Source organism: Balaenoptera musculus, chromosome 4 (genome assembly GCF_009873245.2).
Source record: "Balaenoptera musculus isolate JJ_BM4_2016_0621 chromosome 4, mBalMus1.pri.v3, whole genome shotgun sequence".
Classification (NCBI taxonomy): Eukaryota; Metazoa; Chordata; class Mammalia; order Artiodactyla; family Balaenopteridae; genus Balaenoptera; species Balaenoptera musculus.
In genome coordinates this window covers 23,192,876-23,209,058 of record NC_045788.1, presented here as the reverse complement: position 1 = coordinate 23,209,058, position 16,183 = coordinate 23,192,876, and the positions used below count along the sequence as shown (strand labels likewise).

The 16,183-nt window shown below is 34.2% G+C and overlaps 1 protein-coding gene across 2 annotated transcripts in view; it reads left to right on the top strand.

Annotated features, from left to right (window-relative positions):
- ATR (ATR serine/threonine kinase) overlaps nucleotides 1-16,160 on the top strand; it is a 103,043-nt gene extending 86,883 nt beyond the window's left edge. For both annotated transcript variants that reach the window (XM_036851825.1, XM_036851824.1), the window contains 8 exons: nucleotides 1,510-1,710; nucleotides 3,113-3,256; nucleotides 5,522-5,672; nucleotides 8,286-8,442; nucleotides 8,558-8,711; nucleotides 9,927-10,078; nucleotides 14,377-14,482; nucleotides 15,720-16,160. In XM_036851825.1, coding sequence (XP_036707720.1) covers nucleotides 1,510-1,710; nucleotides 3,113-3,256; nucleotides 5,522-5,672; nucleotides 8,286-8,442; nucleotides 8,558-8,711; nucleotides 9,927-10,078; nucleotides 14,377-14,482; nucleotides 15,720-15,893 — 1,239 coding nt within the window. In that variant the 3' untranslated portion in view covers nucleotides 15,894-16,160. The remainder of the gene's footprint in view (nucleotides 1-1,509; nucleotides 1,711-3,112; nucleotides 3,257-5,521; nucleotides 5,673-8,285; nucleotides 8,443-8,557; nucleotides 8,712-9,926; nucleotides 10,079-14,376; nucleotides 14,483-15,719) is intronic.
- The last annotated feature ends 23 nt before the right edge of the window (nucleotides 16,161-16,183 follow it).

Sequence of the window (16,183 nt, the reverse complement as noted above, 5' to 3'; positions counted from 1 at the left end):
TATCATAAATCTTACTACTTATAGACCAAGTTAGATGAAACTTCTATATGATTTCAGCTGGTTTTATTTCATTTGATTAATTAAATTTAAATTCTCATATGTGTTGGTATACATATATATCAAAAGTTATCAAATTGTATACTTTAAATACGTGCAGTTTACCTTAATAAAGCTGTTTTTTAAATTTCTAACATATGTCCCTCTCTCAAACGTCATCTAAATTTCTAAAAGTTCTTCTTAATGTAAATTCTTCTGAGAGTAAATTATCCATATTTATTAGAAGTTTTTTTAAATAGAGGATATGAAATATAAGTATATAAAATACTCAGTTAAAGTTCTCTCTGTTTTCTGTCATATCTTTGAACTTTCAAAACTCATATACATTAACCTACATACATGAGAGGAAAGAAGACTGGAGCTTTGGGTTTCATCCTTTCAGTAACATTTCATTGTCTACCAGGGAACAAGCACCGTGCCTAAGGGAAACAAAGATGAATAAGACATGTTCTCCTGCCTCGAAGTGTTCACAGTCTCATAGGAAGCCACTCAGATGGTTATCATATAGTTTATAGCTACTTTTTTCAGTAGGTTTATGACTAGAATATGGACATGCTTATAGGAATGAACTAGTATTCTACCCAAGGAGTTGGAGGGAAAAAAATCCTGAAGAATGTGTAGGAAAGGTAAAAGTGGGGGTAGGGGTAATTATAAGGAGGGACAGACTCTATAAGGTAAATAACTAGACTTCATTTTACAAATATTCACTCTATCATCTATTTACAGGTGAGAAAATGTACACTACTCTATTTCTCACCTTCCCTTCCAATAAACATGTTGAAAGTATAATCTGTTGTTGTTATCTGCATTAATCCTGTTTGTCCTCTGACACCCTTGACATTATGAAAGATAGTGTTATGATAATGGCCAACATCTATTAAACACTGGCACTTTTCCAAGTGCTTTACTTGTACAAACTTTCAGTTCTCTATGTGAAACCTTTGTGGCCAACTACATTTAGAAATTCAGGATTTTTTAGATTTTTAAAGGTGATGCAGTACATATACTTTTTATTAAGTAGCATCGCTAGGGGTAATCTGGTAGAGTATCCTGTAATCAGATACATAACTATTTCTTCAGTGAAACATATTAATCTTTGTACTAAGTGAGAAGTTCAGATATCTTTTTGCTGCCAAATGAGATTTGGTACAAACAAAAAATTTTGATTTACAGAGCTCTTTGAAATTTGTAATGTGTGATAACAAATTGTAGGCCGCTATTACCTACCTTAGTCATTTAACATCCTATAATGTAGGTACTATTTATTGATGAGTAAAAGTACAGAGAGGTTTAAATGAGGTGATGTATTTTTAAAAATTAGAAAAGTACAGACTGCTGAGCCATTGTAATTAAGATATTATAGAAGTGAAATTTTTGTTGTGAGTAAAAGTAAGCATTCTATAATTCAGGGTAAACAGAGAAATTAAAATGTACTACTTTTTTTCCCCCCAGGTGGATGGAAGTAGTTCCACGCTGAGCATGAGCACTCATTTTAAAATGCTTAAAAAGCTGGTAGAAGAAGCAACATTTAGTGAAATCCTCATTCCTTTACAATCAGTCATGATACCCACTCTTCCATCAGTTCCGGGTGCCCATGCTAACCATGAGCCATTTCCTGGGCATTGGGCCTATATTGCAGGCTTTGATGATACGGTAAACTGCAATTTTATATAACTGTAACTATGCTTTTAAAATTAAGTTGAAATTTCAAATTAACTTTAAAAGTGTTTTTCTCAGAGACTAAGTGGATTTTAGTTGCAAAGAAAAAATGATTGGAAATACAGAAAAGTAAAACTATATACTGATTAAGTGATAAAAATCTTACGTTCAACCTAGTATTTTGATTTTTTCAGATGTTCATATTGTTTTAGTAAGACTAAAATCTTTTTTTTTTCCATAATTTGATATTTCTGTATTCATCTTTGTCCTAAAAATGGGGAACAGAAAGAGAACGAAATACAGTTTTTGTTTGTAATTTGTATTTTGGGAGGAAGTGAATTTCAGCTAGGAAGAGCTTGATTCTTTTTTGTTGTTGTTACTATCTTAAAGAAAAGCACTTCTGAGTAAATACTTTTGAAAACTCTGTATTTATTCCAGTACTTCTGTGGCTCAAAACATTTGTTTAACTGCTGCAGACCAGTTAATAAGCCACATAATGAAATCATTCTTGTTACTTATAGTCATGCTTTGTTTTTAACTTAATATTATTCAACTTATTTACTTACATCTTTAGTTGGACATGATATTGGAGGCGTTTCTTTTGTCAAAAATCAAATTACTTTCCATTGATAAACATTTCTTACCATTAAAGAAATTTAAAAACCATCTTAGGTTCTGCAGAAAAGTCCTAAGAAAATGTTTCAAAAATCTTTTAAACATTGTGGCTGCTTTAAGAGGCTGCCTAAATTTGAATGTGTATGTATTTACTTACACTGCTGACAGAGTAATCCTTTTTTTTAATATAAATTTATTTATTTGTTTGTTTTTATTTTTGGCTGTGTTGGGTCTTTGTTGCTGTGTGCGGGCCTTCTCTAGTTGCGGCGAGCGGGGGCTACTCTTCGTTGTGGTGTGCGGGCTTCTCATTGTCGTGGCTTCTCTTGTTGCAGAGCACGAGCTCTTGGCATGCGGGCTTCAGTAGTTGTGGCACATGGGCTCTAGAGCGCAGGCTCAGTAGTTGTGGCGCACAGGCTTAGTTGTTCCATGGCGTGTGGGTTGCTCCATGGCATGTGGGATCTTCCCAGGCCAGGGATCGAACCTGTGTCCCTTGCATTGGCAGGCGGATCCTAAACCACTGCGCCACCAGGGAAGCCCCAGACAGAGTAATCCTTTTACTTCAATAGCCATTTCTAATGGGTGAAAATGTGTCTCTATTTATGTTCAACCATTCTTTTCATAGATCATAATTAAGATAAATTATTAAAATAATAAATTTGCTACATAATATGTTATTATATTTTCCTTTTTATTGTGTTAGGTAACACAATATTTATAGTACACATAGAAGTTTAAACAAAGAATTTTGACCTTTATTTATATATAACTCATTATCTTTTAGGTAGAAATTCTTGCTTCTCTTCAGAAACCAAAGAAGATCTCTTTAAAAGGATCTGATGGAAAGTTCTACATTATGATGTGTAAGCCAAAAGATGACTTGAGAAAGGATTGTAGACTAATGGAATTCAATTCCTTGATTAATAAGGTTTGGATATAGTTTGCTTTTATTTTAGAATTGCCATAATTACTATCAATGAGATATGGGCAAATAGATCTCTTAAAAAGAGGAAATGAAGTACACTGCCTTTTTCATTTTCACTTAATTTGTTTTATTGGGATAAAATATATGTAACATAAAATTTACCATCTTAACCATTTTTAAGTGTTCAGTTCAATTCAGTGGCATTAAGTACATTCACATTGTTGTGCAACCATCCCTCTCCAGAGCTTTTTCATCTTCTCAAACTGAAACTGTGTATCTGTTAAACAGTAACTCCCTATTCCCCTTCCCCCCAGGCTCTGGTAACCACCATTCTACTTTCTGCTTCTATGAATTTGACTACTCTAGATACCTCGTATAAGTGGAGTCATATAGTATTTGTATTTTACTGGCTTTCTTCACTTAGCATTATGTCTTCAAGGTTCATCCATGTTATAGCACATCAGAATTTCTTTCCTTTATAAGGTTGGATAGTATACAATTGCATGTGTATACCAATTTTGTTTATCCATTCACCCATCAGTGGATACGTGGGTTGCTTCCACTTTTTGGCTATTGTGAATAATGCTGCAATGAAGATAAGTGTACAGATAACTGTTCAAGTCCCTGCTTTCAATCTTTTGGATATGTGTCCTGAAGTGGAATTGCTGGTTTCACTTAATTTTTTTAAAATAAGATACTTTTGTTATATTGAGAAAAATGTATAAGACATATTAACAAAGGAAAATATTTTCTATTTAATGTTTAAATTATCTATAATATACTTTTTCTATCAGATTTATGTTTTATGTTTTGATGCTAGAAAAAAAAATGTTAGGTTCTGTTTTTACCAACACACTTTTTAGAGGTGATCGTTAGTATTTTTTTCAGTTCTGTTGGTAAGTGCTTGATTTCTATCTCAGAGATGATATGAGAAATCTCACTAAAGGGTTATTATAAATGTATGGTCTTAGGGGTTTTGAATTATTCTCTAGCCAGGTATTTATAAGTGCATAGCATCTGTTTTTCCATTGGTAAAAAATTAAACCATACTGTGAAAACTTTATTGTTTTCCTATAAGCTCTTTGTTCTTCCTCTCTATCCCCTTCCTGCATTTTACTGGTACCTCTTTTATTAGCAGGAAAAAGTTATGGACCTTTAACATAGAAAAGAAATAGCAGCAGATGAGTTCATTTTTTAAAAAGGAGAATTATGGTTTGTGCTTAGTTTAACCAAACTAATTTAAAAATTAATACCACAATAAAAACCCATTTCATAGGTATTAAGGGAAAGAATATTTTTATTTAAAATGTTGTTTGGTAAATTGGTTACTTAATTCACTGATATTAAACCATCAGTATGTTTGTCCCAAAGCTCCCTGAGTGTGTTTCTAGTTGGGAGTATCAAGTGGCCTGGCTTTAATTTATAAATTTATCTTAATCAGCCTTGTTACCAATTAAGTTGTTTCATTACCTTTCCCCCACATTAACATGGTCAAATAAAATAGCCTGATTGTGAAAAACTCGTCTCATTACATTGGTCTAGGAGGCCATATACTGATCTTTACATGTGATTCTCATGCCATACTATTTGGCTGACATTTATGTAGCCTATCTATTCCTAAAGTTTAAAATGTATTTTTGGTCAGTGATTGTGCTTTAGAATTTGACAGGTTACAATTATAGATGTGTGCTTAGTTTATTTCATACAGTTCCAGAATTAAACAAAATACTGTTTATCCTTACCTAGTATATTTCAGGATTAATCAGATGAGATGTGTAAAGCTTTCTTCTGCTAGGAGATAATTTTTCAAATGAAGCTATAATATTAAACTGTAAGAGTAAGATATATGTTTTGGGGATATCATAAAACTCATACTTTTCTGTTCATGCATTTTTTTAGATAAAATTAAACAGCATTCTCTGCGCCCAAGGACTTACCATTTCAGTAATATCTTAGAAGCAATTTTTAAAGAGTATTTTGTCATTGTTAAATATATAACTATAACATTTTTGAACCCAGTATTGTTGTCACATTAATACTGAATAATTAAAAGAAGTACTTACCCAAGGCATTTTTAATGATTTGGAAATAAATTAAGGATATTGTCCCTGTAGTTTCCTGCTCTACCTTTCTGAAGAATTATTTGTCTATACTACATAATAAGCTTTTATGGACATTATTTTGCTATGAAATGAACAATCTTTAGATAGGTTTGACATAACATTTAGAAATTTTTAACTTTTAAGTTTATGTGTTTTTTTTTAATAGTGCTTAAGAAAAGACGCCGAGTCTCGTAGAAGAGAACTTCATATTAGAACATATGCAGTTATTCCACTGAATGATGAATGTGGGATTATTGAATGGGTTAACAACACTGCTGGCTTGAGACCTATTCTGACCAAACTATATAAGGAAAAGGGTACTAAAATTAATTCTTACGATATAAGTATATAATATGGGTATAATAGCTGCTAACATATAATATAGGTATAATGGTTATTATCATTGTACATTTTTGGGTATAAGCCATAGTAAAATTTCTTGGTACTATTGATATTTACAGAAGTAGTTAAGTGATTTCTTCTTTCCTTCCTTGTGTTTTAATTCTTTCTCTATCTTTATCCCAAAAGGATTTGAGGTAGCTTACAAAAATGTATACGAAAATGTGTTTTTCTAGGAGTTATGTGTAAACTAGACTTCAGCAAATAAGTAAATACATTGTGGCTAATGAGAGCTAGTTTTTCATATTAGAGAAAGAAAAAGAAAGGGAAAGCTAGAATGAAACCGAAAGTGTTAGAGTCTCCCACTGGCCAAACCTGGGATAACTTGAGCACCAAAATAAATAATAATAGTATTAGATTATAACCCATGGAATAAAATAGACAGGAGTCCACACTTATGTAAACAAATACTTGAATGAATAAATAAATAAATAGGAAGGTAGGAACAAGTTCTTCCTTAGAGTAGAATTACAATGAATAAATGTAGAAGAGATGATGAAAACAGAAAATTGCCAATTAGTAAATATCACAGTAATAATTGTTGCAGGCAGTGATTATCAATGACTGCTGAAAATCGTTGGCAAAAGTATGATGGAAAATAGGTTATTTGCAGAGTCTCAAAGTATCTCTCCACCAGATACTTATTAATTACAAAGGGGAAAAAGTAGTAACTTTACAATGAAGAAACAAAAATATAACAGGTCAGAACTCCTTAAAAATTTCATGGTAATAAAAGACAAAAACAGAAGTTTCCCAGATTTGAGGACATTAAGGAGACATGACAACTGAATGCAGTAAGGGATCCTGAATTGGATCCTGACCCAGAAAAAGGATGATAGTGGGACAATTGGTAAAATTTGAATAAAGTCTGAAAGTTAGTTAATAATACTATGAAAAAATAATTTCTTGGTTTAGGTAATTGTATTCTGTTATGAAAGAGATGAACACTGACAAAATCTGGGTGATGAATATATGGGAACTCTGTATAATTTTTGCAATTTTTGTAAGACTAAAATTATTTCAAAATAAAAAGTTTTATAAATGTTTATGATGCAATACATTAAAAACAAATAGATCAAGTTACTAAAGTAAAAAATAAGTGTATTAGTTTCCTAGGACTGCCATAACACATTACCACAAACTGTTCACAAACAACAGAAATTTACTCTCACAGTTGTGGAGACAAGGAGTCTAAAATCACTGTGTCAGTAGGGCCACAGTATCTCTCAAGGCCCACAATATCTCTCAAGGCCCAAGGGGAGAATCCATTGCATGCCTTTCTGTAAGTTTCTGGTGTTGCCAGCTATCTTTGACATTCCTTGGCTGTAGATGCTTCACTCCATTCTCTGCCTCTGTCATCACACAGCATTCTCCTTAAGTCTGTATGTCCCTGTTTTCTCTTATAAAAATATCAGTCATACTGTATTAAGGGCTCACCATAACGACCTCATCCTAACCTGAATACATGGGCAAAGACCTTATTTCCAAATAAGGTCACATTCACAGGTAGCAAGGGTTATTTTTTTTGATGGATACAATCAACCCACAGCATTAAGTAATATTGATAAATTACTATATTATGGGTATTATGCTAAGTATTTTGTGTGTATCAGTTTTTTTTATTATTGTTAACAAGCCTAATTATCACTATTTTATGGACAGTGAAGTAACGTAATCCAAGTTACTAATGTGTTGTAGAGCTGAAGTTCAAACACACTTGAATCTGATTTCAAGGAACTTGCTATTGACTATTTTATTTAAAGATGAAATATTATATAAGTGTTAGTTATTGCTATTGGATTTTTAAAAATATATATATTTTTTCCATCCTATCATGAACATAGTTGAACTGTGCAACATTTGAGGCTAAAAATCTCTAATCTCAAACTTGTCTATGGAAATTTTAGCTGAACCTTGGGTCCAAAAAGCACCAAACCAAGGTGGGCCTAAAAGGCACTTTATAGACTGGAGTCATGTCAACCATATAATACAAACTCACAAATATATCAGAAGGAAATTTTCTTCTGCTTCCACATATGATTTGAATTGTACAAGATTAGTTTTAAAATCAGGTATGCTATGAATCTTATAGGCTAGCCTTCACACAGAGTAAATTATTTCGGAGCACCATTGTAGGTTTCTTAGTAATGATTCAGTGTGGACCCATACTGCCTGCTGATTAACAGAGAGAGATCACTGTAAATTTAGTGAGGGCTGTAGCATTTTTACATGCAGGGGCACTATTCACATTGGATTTATTCTGAGTGGTATCTTCTGGTATGTGTGGTCTTACTTGGCATTGATTATCATCAACAAGAGGGCTCACTCTAGATAAGTATTAAGTGAAGATAATGTGTTTATTATTTTCGTATAATATCAGAAGAAAGTTTACCTATGCATAATTGAAATGTTTCCATTTATTCTTGCTTTTGAATAAAAGTAGATATTTCCTGTCCTATTTTCACCAAAAAAAAAATTGCCCCTTTTCTCATTTGGCTTGTGTGATTAATGGAAATCACTCTACCTTGCAGGAGTTTATATGACAGGGAAGGAACTTCGCCAGTGTATGCTACCAAAATCGGCAGCTTTGTCTGAAAAACTCAAAGTATTCCGAGAATTTCTCCTGCCCAGGCATCCTCCTGTTTTTCATGAGTGGTTTCTGAGAACATTCCCTGATCCTACATCATGGTAGGTTACCAAAAATATAATACATTGTTATGGTTAGATTTTTTAAAAAAATATTTTAGATGTATGTTGCCCCATATGATACAAGGATACTTGATAGGCATTGTGTTTCCTTTAGGTACAGTAGCAGATCAGCATACTGCCGTTCCACCGCCGTTATGTCAATGGTTGGTTATATCCTGGGCCTTGGAGACCGTCATGGTGAGAACATTCTCTTTGATTCTTTGACTGGTGAATGTGTACATGTGGATTTCAACTGTCTCTTCAATAAGGTATGTGATATGACCTACTGTAGTTAATTGTATGTTTTCTCCTGATTTCCTTTCCTCAACAACTGTTCTTCCTAGACATACCTGTTAGTAGCAGCTATAGTCACACTGAGAGTTTGTTGACTGGTTTTGATCAGTGGATCCCATAGCCCTCAGTAAAGCAACTTGGGTTGGAGAGAACTCAGAAGAGTGATATAGTAAAACTAGCACTGAACTTGAAGTCCAAAAGCATAGATCCAAGTTCTGACTTATTAGTTCTTGGTTATATGAACATGGGGTCTTCATATAATATATGAACAGTTCATTTTACTGAGACTCAGTTTTAGAGAGACAGAGTAGTTTAATGTGATTGTTTCCAAACCTGGCAGCAGCATCTAAGATTTTTTTTTTTTTTTTAATGCAGATACCTAGGAAACATCACAGGAAATTCAGATTGTGTAGGTCCAGCTGGGGTCTGGGAATAAATTGAGGTCATTCGACTCTCCTTAAGGCCCCCCTCCAATTTTCCAATGTTATGATCCTGAAAGGCAGACTAATTATTAAACCCACTTTTTCCTTCATCCTTATTCTCTATGGGTTGCCGTCTGCTATCACAGGAAACCAAGAAAGGTCACAGACCCAACTGAAAACAAATCAAAGATAAACCACTGGTATAGGGGATTCATACAAGAGAGGAATTTAGGGAAACTGATTGGAGGGATGAAAAAGCCCTAGGAAAGGCAGGTGTTACAGTATGGAAGAAAATAAATGAACTGGACTTCATTATATTACATGTTACACTTCCTGTCTCAGGGATTGTGAGCATCTATCACTTGGCTATTTCTTTTCCCGTCCTGTTTTAAACTGAAAGTCTTAAAGAAGAAAATTATGAGAGTATTTTGTTTGTACTTTATACTATTCAAGAAGGACATTAAGGGAGTTAATATAAGGCTAAATATTGAATGCCTAAATATTGCTCTATAATGCTATTCACTTCAGTAATTCAGTGAAAGATGAATCCACCCATCCTCTAGATCTTATCCAAGAAGTTGTGTTTCAGCTCCTCAAAAGCAAAGGTAGAGAGTCATATGGCTCCTTCATGATGTAGGCCTGTAACGTAAGTTGCAAATACAAATATTTTGAGGGTATGTTTGCTCTCTCCTAAAAGCTTTAAATTTTTTGCATAAAGATTTTTAAATTCCAGCATCTTTACTTTTTAATGAAATGCATTGTTTTAAGGGAGAAACCTTTGAGGTCCCAGAAATTGTTCCATTTCGCATGACTCATAATATGGTTAATGGAATGGGTCCTATGGGAACAGAAGGTCTTTTTCGAAGAGCTTGTGAAGTTACAATGAGGCTGATGCGAGATCAGAGAGAACCTTTAATGAGGTAATCATCTATATTTTGTAAACAATTTAATAGTAACTTTGAATGTGATTATTGGTTTCTAAGTTGTTTTCTTTATATAGAGCTACTTTGTACTGGTTGAAGTAGATTTTTTTTAATAATAGCTTTTATTAAGATATATTTTACATACCATAAAATTTACTCTTTTTTTTTTTCTTAATTTATTTTTGGCTGCATTGGGTTTTCGTTGCTGCTTTCTCTAGTTGCGGCAAGCGGGGGCTACTCTTCCTTGCAGTGCGTGGGCTTCTCGTTGTAGTGACTTCTCTTTGTTGCGGAGCACAGGCTCTAGGCACATGGGCTTCAGTAGTTGTGGCATGCAGTCTCAGTAGTTGTGGCTCGCAGGCTCTAGAGCACAGGCTCAGTAGTTATGGCGCACAGGCTTAGTTGCTCCACGGCATGTGGGATCTTCCCAGACCAGGGCTCGAACCCGTGTCCCCTGCATTGGCAGGTGGATTCTTAACCACTACGTTACCAGGGAAGTCCAAACTTCGGTCTTTTAATATATATACTACGGAGGTTTCAGTATATTCACAAGATTGTGCGACCATCACTGCTATCTAATTATGAAACATTTTCATCACCTCCAAAAGAAATTAGCAGTCACTCCCTAACTCTACTCCCCACCATCTCCTAGCAACCACGAATCTCTTTCTGTCTCTATAGATTTGCCTATTCTGGATATTTCATATATAAGTAGAATTATACAACATGTGGCCTTTAGTGTCTCTGTTCTTACAGTAGCATGATGTTTTTAAGGTTTATCTATGCTCTAGCATGTATCAGTACTTCATTCTTTTTTATTGTCAAATAATATTCTATTATATGGATATACCACCTTTTGTTTATCCATTCATCAGTTAATGGACATTTGGGATTGTTTTGGCTATTGTGAATAGCGTGGCTGTGAACATCTGCATACAGGTTTTATGTGGATATATGTTTTCAGTTCTCTTGATTATACCTATGAGTAGGATTCTGGATATGTTAACTCTAAGCTTAACATTTTGAGGAACTTTCAAACTGTTTTCCAAACCAGATGTAATATGTTATAGTCCCACTAGCAATGTCTTAAGTGTTCCAGTTTCTCCACATCCTTACCAAAACTTGTTATTGTCTATCTATATTATTTTATCTGTCTTGCTGGGTATGAAATTGTATTTAATTGTTGTTTTAATTTGCATTTTCCTAATGACCAGTTATGTTGAACATTTTTTCATGTTTATTGGCCACTTGCATAACTTCTTTGGACGGATGTCTATTTAAATCCTTTGACTGTTTTTTTAATTGGATTATTTGTCTTTTTTTTTTAAACATCTTTATTGGAGTATAATTGCTTTACAATGGTGTGTTAGTTCCTGCTGTATAACAAAGTGAATCAACTATACATATACCTTTATCCCCATTTCTTCTTCCTCTGGCGTCTCCCTCCGACCCTCCCTATCCCACCCCTCTAGGTGGACACAAAGCACCGAGATGATCTCCCTGTGCCATGCAGCTGCTTTCCACTAGTTATCTATTTTACATTTGGTAGTATATATATGTCCATGCCACTCTCTCACTTCGTCCCAGCTTACCCTTCCCCCTCCCCATGTCATCAAGTCCATTCTCCACATCTGCATCTTTATTCCTGTCCTGCCCCTAGGTTCTTCAGAACTTTTTTTTTTTTTTAGATTCCATATATATGTGTTAGCATATGGTATTTGTTTTTCTCTTTCTGACTTACTTCACTCTGTATGACAGTCTCTAGGTCCATCCACCTCACTGCAAATAGCTCAATTTTGTTTCTTTTTATGCCTGAGTAATATTCCATTGTATATATGTGCCACATCTTCTCTATCCATTCATCTGTCGATGGACACTTAGGTTGCTTCCATGTCCTGGCTATTGTAAATAGAGCTGCAATGAACATTATGGTACATGACTCTTTTTGAATTATGGTTTTCTCAGGGTATATGCCCAGTAGTGGGATTGCTGGGTCATATGGTAGTTCTGTTTTTAGTTTTATAAGGAACCTCCATACTGTTCTCCATAGTGGCTGTATCAATTTACATTCCCACCAACAGTGCAAGAGGGTTCCCTTTTCTCCACACCCTCTCCAGCATTTATTGTTTGTAGATTTTTTGATGATGGCCATTCTGACTGGTGTGAGATGATATCTCATTGTAGTTTTGATTTGCATTTCTCTAATGATTAATGATGTTGAGCATTCTTTCACGTGTTTGTTGGCAATCTGTATATCTTTTTTGGAGAAATGTCTATTTAGGTCTTCTGCCCTTTTTTTTTTTTTTTATATTTATTTATTTATTTATTTATTTATGGCTGTGTTGGGTCTTCGTTTCTGTGCGAGGGCTTTCTCCAGTTGCGGTGAGCGGGGGCCACTCTTCATCGCGGTGCGCGGGCCTCTCACTGTTGCGGCCTCTCTTGTTGCGGAGCACAGGCTCCAGACGCGCAGGCTCAGTAGTTGTGGCTCACGGGCTTAGTTGCTCCGTGGCATGTGGGATCTTCCCAGACCAGGGCTCAAACCCGTGTCCCCTGCATTGGCAGGCAGATTCTCAACCACTGCGCCACCAGGGAAGCCCCTTCTGCCCATTTTTGGATTGGGTTTTTGTTTTTTTTTGATATTGAGCTGCATGAGCTGCTTGTAAATTTTGGAGATTAATCCTTTGTCAGTTGCTTCTTTTGCAAATATTTTCTCCCATTCTGAGGGTTGTCTTTTCGTCTTGTTTATGGTTTCCTTTGTTGTGCAAAAGCTTTTAAGTTTCATTAGATCCCATTTGTTTATTTTTGTTTTTATTTCCATTTCTCTAGGAGGTGGGTCAAAAAGGATCTTGGTGTGATTTATGTCATAGAGTGTTCTGCCTATGTTTTCCTCTAAGAGTTTGATGGTGTCTGGCCTTACATTTAGGTCTTTAATCCATTTTGAGTTTATTTTTGTGTATGGTGTTAGGGAATGTTCTAATTTTGTTCTTTTACATGTAGCTGTCCAGTTTTCCCAGCACCACTTATTGAAGAGGCTGTCTTTTCTCCATTGTATATTCTTGCCTCCTTTATCAAAAATAAGGTGACCATATGTGCGTGGGTTTATCTCTGGGCTTTCTACCCTGTTCCATTGATCTGTATTTCTGTTTTTGCCAGCACCATTTTTGAAGAGATTATTTTTCTCTATTTAATTGTCTTGACATTTCTGTTGAAAATCAATTGACCATACATGTAAGGGTGTATTTCTAGATTCTCAGTTTTATTCCATTGATCTGTATGTCTAACCTTATGCCAATAGCACATTCTCCTGATTACTATAGCTTTGTAGTATGTTTTGAAGTCAGGAAGTGTGAATCCTCCGACTTTTTTTTTCTTTTTCAAGACTGTTTGACTGTTATGCGTCTCCTGCATTTCCATATGCATTTTAAGATCATCTTGCCAATTTCTGCAAAGGCCACCCTGGATTTTGATAGGAATGGCATTGAATCTGTAAATCAATTTAGGGAGTATTGCCATCTTAAGTCTTTTGATCCATGAACATAGGATATCTTTCCATTTATTTAAGTCTTCTTCAATTTCTGTCAACAACGTTTTGTAATTTTTAGTTTGCAAATCTTGTATTTAACTTTTTAAAAATGTGTTCCTAAGTATTTCTAAATGGAATTTTTTTCTTAATTTCATGTTTGGATTGTTCATTGCTAGTGTATAGAAATATAACTAAATTTGTATATTGATCTTGTATCCTGCAACCTTACTGAACTCATTTATTAGTTTTCATAGTTATTTTTGCAGATACCTTAAGATTTTCTCTGTACAACAAGAGGTCATCTGTAGATAGGGATAGTTTTATTTTTTCTAATCTAATCTCAGTGCCTTTTCTTTTTCTTGCCTAATTGCCCTAGCTAGATCAATGTTAAAGAGCCATGTTGAGACATCTACATCCTTGTCCTTTTCCTAATCTTAGGGGTGAAGAAGCCAGTCTTTTACCATTAAATATGTTAGCTGTGGAAAGTAGTTTTTCAAAAGGACATTTAAAGCTCATTTATTCACTTTTTTATTTAAAACCTGTCTACCAGGCATTATGGTAAAATACATTGGATAGTTTAGACGTAGGCAAAGGCAAATTCTCTGAAGGAGGAAGCATAGCATTTTCTGAAATGGTAGTAATGTGTTTGGTAAGAGTATTACCATTAGCTTCTTATCCTTCAGTAGTTATCCTTCACCTAACTGTTGACATTAATGAGAGTTCTTTTTACAAAGATAACATTGTATTATTACCATAATATTTGTTTCCATTTTAGTGTCTTAAAGACTTTTCTACATGATCCTCTTGTGGAATGGAGTAAACCAGTGAAAGGGCATTCCAAAGCACCACTGAATGAAACAGGGGAAGTTCTCAACGAAAAGGTTAGTAGAAGGTGTAGCTTGATATGAACTGATATTGTATATCTCTAAATGGGAACTGATTCTAAATACTGTCAGTGACTGACCATTGAATACTCTGAAATTTAGTTCTCTATCTAGTATGACAATGCCATAAGTTTTCTTTATTGTCATTACTAATGTTAACATTCTTATCATTTGTATAATAAAAACAGAGTTCAAAGCATGCTTGTTTAACCATAAACAAATCACAGTTATGATATAGAATGGGAAAAACTTGAACACAAATTGCCTGAATTTATAGAGCAGCAGGTGTCAGCTTCAATATGTAGAACTCTTTACTAACATAGTAGTCCCTTGTCCCTTGATTTCCATGGGGGATAGGTTCCAGGACCCCCCTGTGGATACCAAAATCCTGGAATGCTCAACTCCCATATATAAGATGCTGTAGGATTTGTATATAACCTGTGTATATCATCCCATATACTTTAAGTCATCTCTAGATTACTTATAATACCTAGTACAATGTAAATACCATGTAAATAGTTGTAAATACAGTGTAAATGCTATGTAAATAGTTGCTGGTGTATGGCAAATTGAAGTTTTCCTTTTTGGAACTTTATGGAATTTTTTTCCCCTGAATATTTTCAGTCCGTGGTTGGTTGAATCATTGGCTGCAGAGAGCTGACTATATTAGTTGAATCCTCAAATTTTCCAGATAGTTATTTTAAATAAGTTAGAATAGATTTGAGGGTTGTTTTTCTAATTACATCATTCTCACTTTTGCATTCTGATATGCTTTCTTGATTGAGAAAAATATGTAGAATTACAAGTAGCTCACTTAGAACTCCCATTTGCATATAACATAATCTAAATATTAGGCATTAGAGTATTGTTGCTGTTATTAGAATATTAATATTCAAATGTTTAAGTCCTAAACACTTCTCAGAGTAGATTTTTTTATATTATTATTTTTCTAGACTTCTAACATGGAAGAGATTCCCTGGTATTTCACAGAGTCCTGAAAAATGTCCAAACAGTTGATGTTAGATCAAAATTGCAAGCCTCGAGATCAGTATCTCAAGTTACTGTATTTGCTTCATTTCTTCTCTCTTTTGTCTGCATTTGCTCTTACAAAAGGGGTAATAATCAGTAAAATGGCATTAATATTTGTTAGATAAAAGAAAGGCAGTAATTCCAAATTATAAACATCTACATGTCATTGGGTCCTTAGTCCTTATGATTTTCAATTTCTTTTTAGGCCAAAACCCATGTTCTTGACATCGAGCAGAGACTACAAGGTGTAATCAAGACCCGAAATAGAGTGACAGGACTGCCATTATCTATTGAAGGACATGTGCATTACCTTATACAAGAAGCAACTGATGAAAACTTGCTATGCCAGATGTACCTTGGTTGGACCCCATATATGTGAAATGGAGTTACTTAAAAGAATATGTTAATAATCTAAAATCAATGCACTTGGATCATTAATCTGTGTTTGTATCTATTCAATTCCAAATTACAACATATGTTTATGTTCTCACAGTAACTGGTATTTCTCCCTGATTGTTAATAATATTTAAAATAATATATGTTGTTAAGAAATAAACTGCTTTCTTAATATATACTGTGTATTATAACTGGAGAAATGGAATATCTTATGTTCTTATGCTCTTAAAAAGATGTATTTGCAAGAAACAAGCCAGCCTAATTTCATTTTAC